This window comes from Chironomus tepperi, unplaced genomic scaffold (genome assembly GCF_022539635.2).
Source record: "Chironomus tepperi strain 1889 unplaced genomic scaffold, CSIRO-AGI_Ctep_v1 contig_478, whole genome shotgun sequence".
NCBI classification, from domain to species: Eukaryota; Metazoa; Arthropoda; class Insecta; order Diptera; family Chironomidae; genus Chironomus; species Chironomus tepperi.
The window spans coordinates 26,957-43,039 of NW_027226600.1; the positions used below are offsets into that span (position 1 = coordinate 26,957).

Genomic DNA, 16,083 nt, shown 5'->3' on the forward strand with positions numbered 1-16,083 from the left:
CTTTAATACCTTAACTGAATTAAGTTTGTCCCCTGATTTAGATAAGATTGTTTTAGGTATGTTGTTTTTACATTTTTGGGTAATGTACATAGAATGGAATAATTTGAATGATGAGAGATTGTTTTTAGCAACAAGTTTGGGTTGCTTTTTGAAAAATCACTTGAGAATTTGAGATCTGGTGTAATTTGGGGTGTGTTTGTCAATTATGTAGCATCCTTGTGTTGCTAATGAGACAACTTATACTATATTCTGAGAATATACCATCCCGGAAGGCACATGGTCTAAAATTCATCCACAAGCCTGCATGATTCTGGCTTCAATCCCACTTCATGCTAGATTTGATGAAAACAGCCACTGTCAAGTCAATCTGAGACTAGAATTTCGTACATTACTACACCATATGTCTACCGGGTATGAACGACGTCCTTGTTGGTCATTTATTACATGCTTGGTAAAGCATTAACTAATTATACAGCTAAATATCTCCATAATAATGCATACAATCCCATCCAAGCGCATAAAATCCAACCAATTCAAATGCTTTCAGTCAATATTAATAAACCAAGCAAATTTGACACTGATTGCTTCATATCAACTAGACCATGACATAATAGAAATATCACCAATGGAATTTGATGCGATAAACAACTTTATTCACGCCATACTGCAAAAACTATTGTAAACAATTTTTTTTTATTATTTCCTATCTGAACATAACATTCCATCTTCATCCGTAACTAACATAATCTGATTTCATTCTATTTTTCAATTTACAGTCAATTCAGAGATGCAAAACATCAGCGGAGATCGTGAGCCATCGTTCACATCGCCAATAAAAAATATAAGTGTATCGTTGGGACGTGAGGCTGTGTTGAGTTGTTTTGTTGCAAATCTTGGCGATTTCAAAGTCGGATGGATGCGAGCGGCAGATCAAACAGTATTAGCACTTCAAGGACGTGTCGTAACCCATAATTCACGTTATAGTGTAATAAATGAGGAAATGAAAGTGTGGCGTTTGAAAATCAACAATATTCGTGAGGCAGACCGTGGATGCTACATGTAAGTAAATATAATTTATTATTCAGACTGCGAGAATTTCAGCTATTCCTGAATATGCCTAATCAAATTGGAAATGTCGGTTCTTCTACACACCAATTACAATTTATCAATACTGACATTTAATCATTGCTATGTTTTTTTACGTTTTCTTCTCTTTTCCACATATGTCTGATCCTGATGCTCATGATGCTGCTCATCTGCTATATTTCAGGTGCCAAATAAATACAACACCATTGAAAAAACAAATCGGATGCATCGATGTACACTGTATGTCAGAGCCAATTAAAATGTCAAATGCTTACTCGATATTCTGAACTTTATGTGCTCATACGTATACCTTCCTTCTGCTTTCTTTCTTCTTTTTTCTCAATGTATCAATTTCTAGTACCGCCCGACATATTGGATACAGAGTCATCGAAAGACATAACTGTTACTGAGGGTCAGAATGCATCACTATATTGTGCTGCAAGTGGAAATCCACAGCCGAGTAAGTAAATCCGTTGATCTCATATGTGCTCTCGTTTTTAAAATGTGATATTGCTTTACAATGGCAACGTATGTTTCATTGTCGAAAGAAATTTTTGTAACCATTTTCCATCGTCAAATAGAAAAAACATAAATGTTGTCGTTTGGAATGTATAGGGGGATTGTCGATTAGTGTAAAAATGGGAATGGGAATTATAGGTGACTTTAGGAATATGTTTTCAGTTCCTTAATTTAATGGTGCATTATACTTACTTACTTATTTCGCTGGAAATAAAGATCAATTGTGGTCCATGGTATCCCTCAAAGCAAGAGATCATGCGGTAGGCCAAAGAACTCATGGAAAGAAGCTGTCGATAGGGATATTGTTACAATTGGAATTGGTAATTGGCAAGCAGTAGTGAGCGATAGATCCAGCTTCAGGAGCCGACTTAGGGAGGCCATGGATCACACTTTATTTGCATGGCCAGTGAAGTAAGTAAGTAAATCCTTCCTCAGATGCCGCCTGAAACTGGTCCTATCACTGGTCCTAATTTATGATACCGAATGCAACACTGTCTCTATCAACAGCTGTTGCATTATAATTCCTCAAAAATCAGAAAAACAGCTTCCAGTTTAGCAATTCTTGAACCCAGGATATTTACGTCAACATAATAGTGTCATCACACTAAAACAAAATGATCACTGCACAATTTACACATTTAATTTTACTATAGCTCATTAATTTTAACCTTAAAACTCATACATAATTCATACCAATTATCAATCCCCCTACACTACGTATCCATACATATGGATAAAGATTATGTGAATCGTTGAACTTTTGAATGTATCATTTGATGTATTTTTTACCATCTCTCCATCTCTCCTTTTTTCTCTCTCATACATATATTCATTCCATTCATTTCATGTATGTACGTATGTAGGAATCATATGGCGCAGAGATGACGGTAATCCGATAATAACAAAAGTCAACAACAATAAAACACGTCGCAGTGATACAGTTGAGGGTGAACTAATAAGCTTCCATAATGTCGATCGACGACAAATGGGCGCATATTTGTGCATTGCGAAAAATGACGTGCCACCTGCAGTATCAAAAATGATTCATTTGATTGTGAATTGTAAGTGAATATTTGTGTAGTCATTTATCATATTATTTTATTGCTCTATATATTTTTTTATGACTAGTTGCACCAAATGTCTCAATATTAAATGAAAGAATTGTACACGTACTAGAGAATTCACATATTGATATTGATTGCTCAATCGAGGCATCACCTAGAACCGTAAGCTATTGGATCAAAGAGCCATTAGGCAAAAGCTTTCAACAATCATACGAAAATCCGCTTCAAAATGTTCTACAAGAGAGTGAAAAATATAATATTAGCGAGACATTTAACTCATATTATAAAACATCATTAAAAATGAGAATATCAAATTTTAGCGAGAGTGATGTTGGCATATATACGTGTATAGCATCGAACATGATGGGACGTGCTAATTCTACAATACGTCTATATGGTAAGTGCCTCGTTATCGTCATTTTTTTCCTTTTTTTAGGCTTTGCTTTAGAAGGCAATTTACTGTGGATTATCTAATGATTATATTAATTTTATTGATGAAAATTACATGTAGAGTAATTGGGTGGATGATTTTACAACGGAGAACTTTTTTCTGTAATTTAATGTTGGGGGATTTTGTGATGAAAATTTATTTAATTTTGTTACATTTACTGTGCTGGTGTTTTTTAAAAGTTGGGAATTATTGCTAAAATCAAGTTTAATTTTCTTGGTTGGAGCACATGTGGGCCCATTGCGGGGTGGAGGAAACGTCTAAAGCCAGTTTTATCCTTAAAGAACTTTTGCTAGTTCGAAATGTATTCTAGTTAATATAATTCAAAATTCTAAGTTACTAAATTATAAAGTTACTTCCTTACTTCCTTGGCTGGGGAGCACATAGCGAGAATGCACCATGGGGAGGTTGTGCTTGGGTTGGAGAGGATTAGGGGCGATGAACAAGTTAAATGCGTGTCACTTGAATTATTAACCTACATAGACATTTTTAGGATACATTAAGATATGTAGGGATACACCTAGAATGTAAAATTAGATGTATACTCAGGTTACTTACTTACTTGCTGGAATCATGCTTCCAACTTGGAGCCTAGGTTGCTTCAAAATGCTTTTCATCTGACTCTGTTGCTGGCTGTATCACAAAGCTTGTACAAATTCTCAGTTTTGACATCTAACTGTCATTTCTTCATTACCGTCCTACGCCATTTTGCTCTTAGAGCACCTAGACGCCCTTTTCCTTGTGGATTCCGTCCAGTTTATCAAGCTTGTATTTCACCCAAAGCTACAACACTATTCGGTTTTCGAAGTGGGTGGCCTATCCAGCCATATTTACTCAGATTGTACTCTCAGAAGCACTCAGCTAAGAGCTAGCTTAAGGTCCCTCAAGATTACATAATGCTTGAAATCAATTCTACAATTTATAATCCATTTTTGTAAATATGAATTTTTGTCATTAAATATTTCACTTCAGCATTAAAGTCCTTCGACAGTTTAAATCCATTAAAGTTATAAATCATCCCTTAAAAATATTCCAATCATCTCAGTGACATACATTTTTAGGGGTTCAATGTCCTTTTTTTATTATCCACTCCACCTTCCTTTAAAACTCCATTAATATACCCAAGTGACATATTAATAAACACTAACCAGACCGAAATAAAAAATAATCCAGCCATCATTATGATTTTCTGTTCTACTTCCTCTATCCACAGTCATTATTTTATAAATTTAATTATTATCAATTATCTTATAAAAAGCATTCTTATGTTTCTTTTTTTATCATCTTACTTAATTTTTCACGTCCAATTCATCATTTAAATAGAAATTAAAATTCCCACAACGACAACAACAACAACACCAAAACCGACAACAACGACAACGATTCGGACTACAACTCGTCGTACAACACAAGGTAAAATAATATTTGATGTGAATTCTGTTTAACAATGCGATGGATTAGTGGGAAGAATAAAAGGAAAATGAATGTTGGAAGTTTTTTAGGGCTTCGCACTTTGGCTTTTGTGGGATTTCAAAGTTCGTGAATTTATTGAGGAAATTCTGTGAATAATTCGTTTGATGGATTTAGGAGAGCTTTAGTAGTGGATAAATTGTGTCGATTATTATTATATTTATATTTATTATGGTCCGTATTTAAATTTAAAGACCTTTACTTTTCATCCAATTTTTACATATTTCAAGGAAAAAGCCGTCTGAAAAGTACTTAAACTGTTTCAAACGGCATAAAAAACCTTTTTTTTTTTCAATTCATTTTTTATGTACAGTGCTTTTTAATTTTCTTACGTTCCAGTTGTAACATAGCTAGTGTGGATTAAATTTTATCGAAGATATCTATTTCTTTTACGAAGTCGATCACTCTTTGCAATTTTTTCTTATCGTCTGCCTTAAGTGCGTCAAAATTTATTTTATGCTTGTCCAGTATTTGTTTATTCAGACTACAGTTGAATATGTGTTGCACTGTGATCGTCTCTCCACAGTTGCAAGTCGGCATGCTCGTCCGTTCCATTAAGTGTCCGTGTGTCAGTCTTGTATGTCCAAGTCTAAGTCTAGTAATTACAGTTTGGTCCTTCCTATCCAGAGAGTTGATTGTTTTCCATTTGTCAATAGTCTTTTTAATGATTCCTAGCTTGTTTTGGCTGCCTATTTCCAAATTCCATTCTGACTGCCACTTATCCTTAATCTTTTCTTTTATAGTTCTGTCAACGTCCGTGTGTATTAGTTTGTACTGTCTGCAACATGGTTTTTTTGTTGCTTGTTTCGCTTCGACATCAGCCTTCTCGTTTCCGATAATGCCGATGTGGCTAGGGATCCACATAAAAGTTATTATCATGTTGGTTTTTGTTAGCTGATCTTGTATGTCTAGTACTAATGAGTGTTTTGTCTGTTTGTCTTTTATTCCCAATACTGCGCTCAGTGAGTCAGTGCAGATGACTATTTTTGTCTTTTTATATCTCTCAGCAGTTTTTATAGCTCTATATATCGCATAGAGTTCGGTACTATACACAGAGCTGTAGGTGTGACATCCATATTTCTGAGCGCTGCCATTACCTATTACAGCACATCCATATCCATCTTCTGTCTTTGATCCGTCCGTGTAGTAAATTTCGTAATTTTCCTGTTTGTATTTGTCAATTTGTTTGTTAAATTCTACTTTTAGTAGTTCTTTTGGTGTGTCATTTTTGTTAAATCTTGTTAGAGATAAGTCGAATTTATGATTTGTTTTTGTCCATGGTGGGAATCGAGTTAGTAGGGTTTGATTGATGTTAGTTTTGTTATTAATGTTCAAGGTTTGTAGGTCTTGTCTCATTGTGTAAGATATTGGGGGTTTTGTTCTCTGTGAGTATTTATGGTCTTGGGTTGTGTTAATAAGGCTGCTGTATATGGGATGATTTATGTTTGTTAGAATTTTACAAGCGTACTTTGTTCTCTGCAACTGTCTTTGATGCTTAATTGGTATCACTCCTGCCTCTACTTCTACACTTTTGTTCGGGGAGGTTATAAATGCTCCAATAGCAAATTTAAGGCTCCTGTAGTGTACGGTATTCAGCTTTCTGTCTTGTTCTTTAGTCAGGTTGTTCAATGCTATTGCTCCATAACTGTTGATCGAATTAATTAAGGCATCGTGAAGTTTTAGTAGGGTGTTTCTGTCAGATCCGTAAGTGGTGTTAGAAAGCATTCTTATAACGTTCATGTTCTGTTTAGTCTTTGTCGTCACGTTGTCTATGTGTTCTGTCCAGTTCAATTTCGTGTCAAAGGTAAGTCCTAGAAAGGTGAATTTCTTCACACATTCCAAATCTTGTCTGTCAAGTTTAAGTTTGGGTAGAACAATGTTCTTTTTTTGTTTTGTCGAGAAAAGCATACACTTCGTCTTGTCTTTAGAAATTTCTAAACCTTTCTTCTTCATATCAGTCCTTATTTTGTCTAGTGTTGTCTGAAGGCTTGCTTCAATTGCTTTAGTGGTCTTTCCTTTTGAAAAAATCACCAAGTCATCAGCATAAGCACAGTACTTGATCGGTCCGTCAATGCAGTTCAGTATCTCATTGAACACTATGTTAAACAGTGTGCACGAGATAACTGATCCCTGCGGGATCCCTTTTTCCATTTTTCCCTTGTCAGAATTTACCCCTCCTAATTGAATGTCGAAAGTCCTGTCTGTTAAGAAACTTTGTATAAAATTAACTAATTTCCCCTTAAAACCCAATTTTAATAAGCAAGCAATAACTACGTCGGTCCTGATTGTGTCGTATGCTTTGGTGATGTCAATAAAGATCGCTATAGTCTGATTTTGTTCAATAAAGCCTTTCTGTATTTCGTCCGTGAGATATACTAAGTTGTCAGTTGTTCCTCGTCTTTTACGGAATCCTGACTGGTATTGATTCAATAGCAGTCTATTTTCTAATGTCCATTGAAGTCTTCTATTTATTATACGTTCTAAAACTTTGCTTAAGCAACTTGTCAGTGCAATAGGTCTGTAGTTCGTTGATTGTCGGGGGTCTTTTCCTGGTTTTCGAATTGGGATTACTAATGAATGCTTCCAAGATTTAGGTACCTGTCCTTTGTCATAGATTTCGTTGTAAAGTCTGAGTAATATTTTTTTTGCTTTAATGTCCAGTTGTCTAATCATTTCGTAATGGATATTGTCAGGTCCGGGTGATGAGCCTCTACATTTATCAAGTGCCTGTTCGAGTTCAAGTAGTGATATCTCATGATTGTAGCAGTTGTTGTTACTGTCTTGGGGAATGTTTTGTGGGATGTTATTGTTAGTATTGTCTTTGTATGTTTCTGCTAGTGTGTTCTTTAGAATGTTTGCTATTTTGGTTTGGTCGTGTACTTGGTTTCTGTTTTCGTCGTATAATGTCTTGATTACTGTGCTTTTTGATTTGCCGTTCAGAGTACGTACCTTTTCAAAGATTTCTTTTGATGTCGCTTTATAGTTGATGGATGAGGTGAATTGATTCCACGATTGTTTTTTGGATTTTTCCAACAGCTCGTGTATTTCCGTAGAAATCCTGTTTATTTTGTCTTTTAAATTTAGATCGAGAGTTCTTTTAAATTCTCTGATGAATTTTTTCCTTTCGATTATTTTGTTCTTAATTTCGTCATTCCAATAGGGAAGCTTTTTTTGCCTTGAAAAGCTTTAGACACTTTCATTGAGTTTTTGGCTGCGTCCAGGATTCTTTTTGTAAAGTCCTCTGCTAACGAGTCTATGCTTGTGTTATTTAGGTTCTGTAAATTGATGAATTCTCTATATTTTGTCCAGTTCGTGCTGTTTATGTTATATTTTTCTCGTCTTGTTTGGTTTTGTGAGTATTGTGGAAAGGAGAGCAGTATTGGGAAATGGTCACTGCCATTTAAGTCGTCTAAAACGGTCCATTCAAATTCGTCAACTAAAGTTTGGGAACAGAGTGTTAAGTCGATTGCAGTAAGTCTACTGTTAGAGGATGCTATGTGTGTGGGTCTGTTTTCGTTCTTGATTGTTAGCAAATGCTTGTCTATAATCTCTTCTACTGTCCTGCCTCTTCCGTCTGTTTTATGTGATCCCCAGATTATGTTATGAGCGTTAAAATCCCCAGTCAGAATGAAATTTGGTCCCAGCTGCAGTATTAAGTGTTCAAGTTTGTCCTGTATTTCAGTAATTCTAAGTCCATGGTCTAAGTAAACGTTACAGAGTAGAAAGTTTGTCGGGTAAGAGGTTTGTATAGCAATTGCTTGGAGTGTCGTATTTAAGTCTACTACTTCCGAATGTATATTTTTATCCGCGAGTATCATAACTCCTCCACTAGCTATGTTACCACTGTTACATTGTTTATTTTTGTTGTATACTTTATAGTTTTTGAAAGTTATATCGCCTTTGAGTTTGGTTTCCTGCAAGCAAATAAACGATGGATTAATATCATTACTTAATACCTCTAATTCGTTGCGATTGGCAAAAAAGCCACGAATATTCCAATTAAGAATTGTCGGTGTGCTGGTCATGTTGATCCGGAGGTATTGTTTCTTCTTGTGACCTTCTATCTTCATCGATAGGAGAATCCGTTTCAATTTGCTCTGTTTCTTCGCCGCTTTGATTCAAGTCTTTGTAATCAATTATTGTTCGTTGCTTTTGTTCGCTTATTCTGTGGAATCCACAGCGTGGACAGTGACATTCTGATGCGTTTGTTGTGCCATCTGATGTGACTTGAGCGTACGTATTTCTTATTAAATTGGATCGCTTGACTGCCTCAGAAAAGGAAACTTTCTGTGTGACTTTTATTGTTTGGATTGTTACTTGTCTTTTGTATTCGCTGCATGTCCTGTTGTAGCTGTTGTGTTCATTTGAGCCACAATTTACACACGATGATTGTTTTGTACATTTTTCTTCTTTTGTCAGGAGGTGCTTGTCTTCATTACAATTGTAGCACTTTGGCGTGTTTTGACTCGGACAGGTTTTCGTAATGTGCCCAAATTTGTGACATGTAAAACATCTCATTGGTGTCGGTATATATGGCCGTACTTTCAGTTTGAGATAACCAATTGTTAGATACTCTGGTGGCTCATTTTTGCCAAAAGTCACAAAGGCGAGACCAGATTTGATTGTCTCGTTTCCTACTTTCTTCATATGGAAGTCGATTTTCGTAACATTTTGTGGTTTCAAATACTCAAGCATCGTGGCTTCGTCTTCATATTTCAGTTCATGTGCACTGATGACTCCTCTGCAAGTATTCAGAGTTCTGTGTTCTGTAACTTCAATATTTGCGTTTGTTATTCGTGTCAATGTTATTAGACTTTTTGCTTGTCTAATTGTCTCAGTTTTGACTAATATGTCCCCACTTTTAAGTGTTCTGCATGTTAGTTTTTCATTGTTCGTGACCGTTTTTAGTGCTGTTGCAAGAAGAATAGCTGACATGTCTTTCATTGTAAGCCCAACATCAGTTCTATGTAAGATAAGATACTTCTCTCCTTCAACATCATTTGAGAGTTTCTTGCTTGTGTCATATGATAGATTGTTGGTATCTTGAATTTTGTTTGAGTTTTTCGTACTTGTTTGTTTGTTTGCTTCATTTCCCTTGATTTGTTTGACAATTTCTTGTTTCATAGAAGGCGAAATCGCACCTCTCCTTTTTCTTGCTGATACCGGCATTGTAACGCCACCGGCTTTGCCGGGTTTACTCACTACTATTGTTTTTGTAATTTTCAAGTTTGATTTTTGATTGTTTTTGCACTTTATCACGATATACTGTCTTTATATTTTAATAATTTAACAATTCAACTTTGTTTTCCACTGATTTTTTAGTTTCTACAGTCCTTTTTAACCGGTAAATTTAATTATTAAACTACAGATATTTTTTTTGTTTACTTCGCGCGCGGGGCTTGACACTTGAATCCTGAATTGTGTCGATTTCTTGATTTTAGTGTCAATAAATGTATTAGAGGACTGTTCACTTATTACGTTACAAGAGAGGGGGAGGGAGTAGGGGGTCACATATTGCCTTAAAATTAGAGTTTAAAGCCCATTTTTTCATACAAATTCCAAATTTATTTTGAGCTTTAGTTCATACAATAGAAATTCCGAGAATCTTATTCAGAGTTGACAGATCACGACAGTAAAAATGTGGTAGCTTCCACTGATGACCGGTCTCCAGTGGAGGCTGTCTCAATGCAGATGCCTCCAAATGGAAGCCTACCAACTCTGATACCATTGTTATTTTTTAACGTAACAGGTTAACAGCCTCTAAATTCATAATATCCCTAATAGGCCAATAACATGCTAACAAGTGCTTCTCACCTTAAATCTATTAGATGACCATGCTCGTGGGCGTTGCTTTTAACATACCCTGCTATTGAAAGCAAGCTCTCTACCTACCAGGAAGTAGCTGTATAGATATTAAGGCAAATATTTGCCAGTCATAATTAAAATCAGCAATTTATAATTTTCTCAGATCTTCCTTGAATTCAAAGCTTATTAACCTACACAAAAATTTATAAAACATTGGTGAAAAAATGTTTAAAACTTTTTCATATTTTATATGATTAATTGAGCTTTATTCCTGGAAACCTACAAAGGAATCTGCTGTAATCTGATCACGTGGAATGGAAAAAATTCCTCTAGCAGACAAAATATTTCCGATTTTAATTCGGGTCTGTTGATTTTAATGCATGAAATTTTATGCCATAAGATATTTTTTCCTTTGTGGGCTTAAAAGATTGTTTCAGTTAAAATTCGTAGAAATCATTAATAATTTATGTCCCGTGAGCATGTTGAGAATGAGATTAAATATTTTTTCGCTTATAATGCGATTAGCACGTTGGAAAGTAGAACAATATTATGGAGATTATTTCATAACAACCTCCGGAAATTTTTTCAATAATTCAAATGCAATTTCAATAAAAGAATAAATTTATAGATTGTGCTACAAAATATATCCTCGGGTAAAGATTTTCAACCCACGTTTACTCTGCTCTGACAAGTTTTACAAAAAAAAAAAGATATTTAACTTTATACAGCAGAGAAAATCCTCGAGAGACATTGTCCACAAAAACCAACTGTCAAGTGCGAAAGCCTTGCAGCAGCAGATATTTTGGATGATGAGTTTATGACACATGCAAGAGAAAAAAAAAAGTTGAATTTTTTGCAAGTAAGGAAATTATTGGGAATATGCTTAAAAAGCGCATATTTATGGAGGTATAAATCTATTAAAAATTACGGATTTGAAAGCAGAATTCTCTTAAGTTTAAAAGTATATAAGAAGTAAAGCTGGCTTGCCAGCGATAGTTCGAAGAGGATATCAGTGGATTCTTATCATAGATGGGAAAGAAATTGTATTAATTGTCCGTACAGGTTCTAATCCGTACTCTATTCCAAAATAATTTTGCATAGCAAAATAAAAGTATAAAATTGATTCAGCTTCTCTTATATGAAGAGTTTGCCAAAATTAGATGCATACATGCAATAAACTGCAGGCATGAGCATCTAATTTATCATGTCTTCTGTCAATCACCAACAGTAAGTGCTACACTGTCTCTTCTACTTGTTCCAGAAGTCATTTTCTTGACCAATATTACTCAAATAGCGTAAATCAGTTAGTTGATCTAAAGATTCAAGACAGCAAAACACCCCAGGTAACATGCGACTGATTTGGTACCGGATAGAGGCACGTCATAGTCACTCCACCCAGATGCCGGATTTTTGATAGATTAGTCGGCATGTGCCCTTGTGTGAATGGCACATGCCGACTATTAGATGCTATCTAATATATTAGATGCGGCTAATCGATCTAAAACTGGACATTGGACTGGCCTGACTATGACATGATTTTACATTTGGATTATTACAATTGATTCCCTCCAAAGTGAAATCCACAAAATATTCCAAACTTCCAAAAAAAAGTGTTTATGAAAAGGGAAAAATGTTTCCTTTTATTCTCACGACAATTGACTTCATTTTTGCATGTAACAATGTTAATGTTTGTTACACTGTCATTGTCATTCTTATTCCATCCCGTCTAAAATATATTTTTCCTCTCTCAGCATTTAACTTTTACACTTTATTGTGTATACAAGTATAAATAAAATTTTTTTGTTGATTTTTTGTCCACAGCCACAACAACCACGACAGTTGAACCAACAACAATGGAGATAACATCAACGGAACCGCAATTAGAATTTGTCACATTTAATCCTGAACTTAACGAGATTCCGGGTGGCGATCCATACATCAATAGACCACATTTAAATGTGGCTTACTCAACGAGTCGTGCAGCCGAAAGTTCATTCCATCATGTATGGATGATTGGACTTATGTCATTTACAAAATTGTTATTGTTATTTCGGTGATAATGGATTTTATGTTATTGAAAATCTATAAATTATTATGATTATTATCATTTCTTGTCTGAGATTTAAGAGCACACTTGTCAAGTGTCATTATTATAATTATAAATTATAAATTGCATATAGTATTGTATATTAAGTGCTTCACAACTGAAAAAAAAAAAAAATAAATCTCCCCATCATGTGCAAGAGAATGAATCAAATAATCAATAAATAAAATTAATTAAATTATAAATTTGATGAAAAAAATAGAATTGAAAATATATAAAAGAAATATAATTTAATGAAAATTAATAAAAAATGAATAGAATTGAGAACAAAAGAATAATGTGTTGAAATTGAGACTTATATTGACTATATCTTGAAGAGGTGTGGGTACTTTGGCTTTTTTTCTATGATTTACTGAAGCTTTGAATCTTTTTGAATGCTTAAGTGTCTTACAAACAGCACTAGTTAGTTAATCGATTCGAAATCCGATGACAGATTAATGTGACTTTGTCATGATGACGGATTTAAGCCGAATCTGGAACCAAATCAGAGTCACCCAGGTCTGTGGCCAGATTTTTGATAGATTAATCAAGTATTGTCCATGCTTTTTTGTGCCACGGCTCACCTTTGTGGTAAGCCACAGCTTAAACAGCACACGATATGCGGTTTATGGCAATTTCAAACAGATTTGATGTCAAACAGTTAAGATAATACTGAATTATTCGATTTGTGCTATTCGGACCTATTTCAGGCAAATTTCAAGTCTTCTTCAAACAAGCTCTTTATCCTCAAAGTTGAAGAATTGTCCCTCTTAAAACAGATACTTTCATACCTTCATACCATCTAAATCAAAAGCTTTTATTGTTTCTTTCGGAAGCTTTTTACCTCATTATGTGGAAACTTTTACAACAGTTCTAGTAAAAATGTTCATACTTCTTGAAAACAGAAGCTATTTTACCTTCTAGAACAGAAGCTTCACACTCATTAAATCATAAATAACTTGTTCATTGAGAGATGAGGCTCATCTGAGCCTTTATTTAAGACGAGGAAATTAAAAATTCAAGCAGCTTTTGCCCGCTTATTCCCGCATTTATATGCATTTTCCTACATTCATCCGCATTTTCCCTCATTCACATACCCTGTATTTACATACATTTATGGGCAAGTTTCACCCTCTTGTCCTTACCCTAATATAGGGTAGCCAGAGAATTTTCGGGACATTTAGGGCCTTTGTCGACTTTTTCGGGACACAGCAACAATGTAAAAAAGTACAGCAGCGTCCCGGCAAAAATTCTGCAGATGTTCGCCCTACCCTAATAGACAATGAACATATTCACCTAAATGGACATAATCAATCAATATAATTGAACATGCTTAGCATTGTGAGCATACTCATGAGCATCGTTCTTGTCTGTTTTGGCTAAAAGGAGTGTCTATCTTTTCATTCCAAACTATTGAGCACAAACTGTTAAGCAGTCATTTCATACAAAGCTATTAACCAACATTATCATCCTCATCCATCTAAAAGCTAAATACCTACTCACATTCAAGCATTAAACGTCCATGTAATTTATGCCTTATTTTGTTACAAAATGAGTCCTTATCTAAAATACTCGAAGTGAAAGTACCCACACCTTGACAACCCCTCTCCACATTTAATGTCACATATCCAAAAACTCTTTTACTATCTCTATACGAATAAGCATATGTACATATATTACGTGAAACCAAAAGCATTCTTCACCAACAATAAAAAAAAGAAGGATAAAGTTTTTGCTTTTATTCCAAAAAAAAATGTGCAACAAGAATGTATAGAATGTATCTAAATTATTTTCAAGATAGGCCAAAGTCTCCATTTCATTCTCGAATGCCAAATAATACATTAGATGTGAATTATGTATATAGACGTAGATATATAAAAAACAATTGATTCCATTCAAGCAAGAACGTGTGGTTTTTAAATTATTTAATTAAGAATTGTTAATGTATGGATGAATGTGAGTGTGTACATGCTCTTTTGGGGAAAGAAACTTCTTTTTTCAGGAACATTCAGTTTAAATCTTTTAGTCTTCTTTACAGTTATCTGATTCCTATTTTCATGCATTATTCTATTTTTATATATGAAAGAATGCACCAGAAACCACATCATATACAGACATAGACATATTCATGAACACATTCTCATTCAGTGGACTTATACTTATCAAAGAAACGGAAGGAAAGGAGTGAAAGATTGTTGATGATGATATTCGAGCGCATTTCAAGGAAGGAAATAAAGATCCTTAGCTTGGAGTGAATTAGATCATTTGTTTCAGAAGTTTATTACAGGAAAGGAAACAACAATTGTAACTGAATTTATAAACTATGTAAATTGTCTAAAAGGTCAGTTTGAACTTCATTAACTTTTAAAAGTATTTGACTTTGACTTCTAAGAGTAAGGATATAATGTCATGTGATATCATAGGCGTATTCTTGGGGTATTGCCGCGTCCATCTGCATAGATGCTGTAGATATCTCGCCGTTAGGTTTTGCCGCAAACAATACGATTTATATCAGCGTTTCGTTGAAGCTTGCATCTTAGTAAGAAGTATGCAGCAAGCATTGGCTTCCACAGAACAATATGTGTGGTCGATATAAATAAGAACGATATTCACTGAGCTTGAAGTAAGATGCATACTCTAACAGACAAAGAGCATTCTATCATGGTTCAGAAATAGCACTACGATACCTTAAAGTAGTCTCTTTGTCTGTTAGGGATAGTCACAAGTTCTCACGCTCTATGATTGCAGTTACAGTTAATACACACGTTGTCATTTATTTTATGCATATATGAGCCATCTAATGGTTCATTCCACTCCACAGCCTTTCTGACAGATTCCCGGTCACTACAGTATTTTGAGGTTGAAATTTCGAATAAAATCCACCAATTACTCAAGGTGTTTAGACACGAAATTCCAAAATTCCGGTAAGGTGCCGGTCATTTAGTCTGTAATGTTCTACGGAAGGGGATTCTTTTTTCTATGATCATTTACTAAAGAGTATATCCTTAATTTTGTATTGTGACTGAAAAATTCCCCTTCATTTTGCAGGCTATCAAGTATAGTTGGCTTTAATAAAGTTAATAAAAAGAGGTTTAGCGACCTAAAAAGCTCCTTAATGAATCCTTCTTCATTTGTGTCGCTCGGAGATATTTTCATGCATTCTCAATGTAAAATCATGTGCTTGCTTCATTCCAATAAATCAGACTCCAATTATTAGACAAAATAAAATTAAAAACTCACCATTTGTTCCGCAAAGTCAGCACAAAATTAGACTTCAAGAGAAAAATAACTTCATTTCATTGTGAAATACTTTAATGGCTGGAAAAAAAAATTTCCTCTTCCTCATTTTTCCTTTTCTTGTTTTCTTTAGCATTTTTGAAATGCTTATCAGTCGTTTTAGAATTTTCCCAGTCTCACAACTGTTGGAAATTGGAGAGATTTTTTAGTCTGGATTCATATAAAGTGGTTTTGTTATTTTTGTGTGTGATGTTTTTTCAGGAATAATAGGATACGCTTCATTCACAAGCCGGAACTTTAATGTGGAAAATTAAAATGTTGATTTTTATTCTTTCAAGTTTTTCAGCTAATGATTTCCATTTTAATTTTAA

The 16,083-nt window shown here is 34.5% G+C and overlaps 2 protein-coding genes across 2 annotated transcripts in view; one reads left to right on the forward strand and one right to left on the reverse strand.

Moving 5' to 3' along the window:
- The window catches only part of LOC139099562 (protein amalgam-like), a 34,141-nt gene extending 19,805 nt beyond the window's left edge, over positions 1-14,336 (forward strand). Inside the window, exons 2-8 of the mRNA XM_070652057.1 lie at positions 777-1,059; positions 1,271-1,326; positions 1,445-1,546; positions 2,469-2,666; positions 2,734-3,066; positions 4,441-4,530; positions 12,214-14,336. Of these exons, the coding sequence (XP_070508158.1) occupies positions 777-1,059; positions 1,271-1,326; positions 1,445-1,546; positions 2,469-2,666; positions 2,734-3,066; positions 4,441-4,530; positions 12,214-12,449 (1,298 nt within the window). The 3' untranslated portion in view covers positions 12,450-14,336. The remainder of the gene's footprint in view (positions 1-776; positions 1,060-1,270; positions 1,327-1,444; positions 1,547-2,468; positions 2,667-2,733; positions 3,067-4,440; positions 4,531-12,213) is intronic.
- LOC139099561 (uncharacterized) lies at positions 8,528-9,872 on the reverse strand. Its single transcript, XM_070652056.1, has one exon. It carries the CDS (start codon positions 9,754-9,756, stop codon positions 8,587-8,589), a length of 1,170 nt encoding a protein of 389 aa, XP_070508157.1. The 5' UTR covers positions 9,757-9,872; the 3' UTR covers positions 8,528-8,586.
- Positions 14,337-16,083: the final 1,747 nt, after the last annotated feature.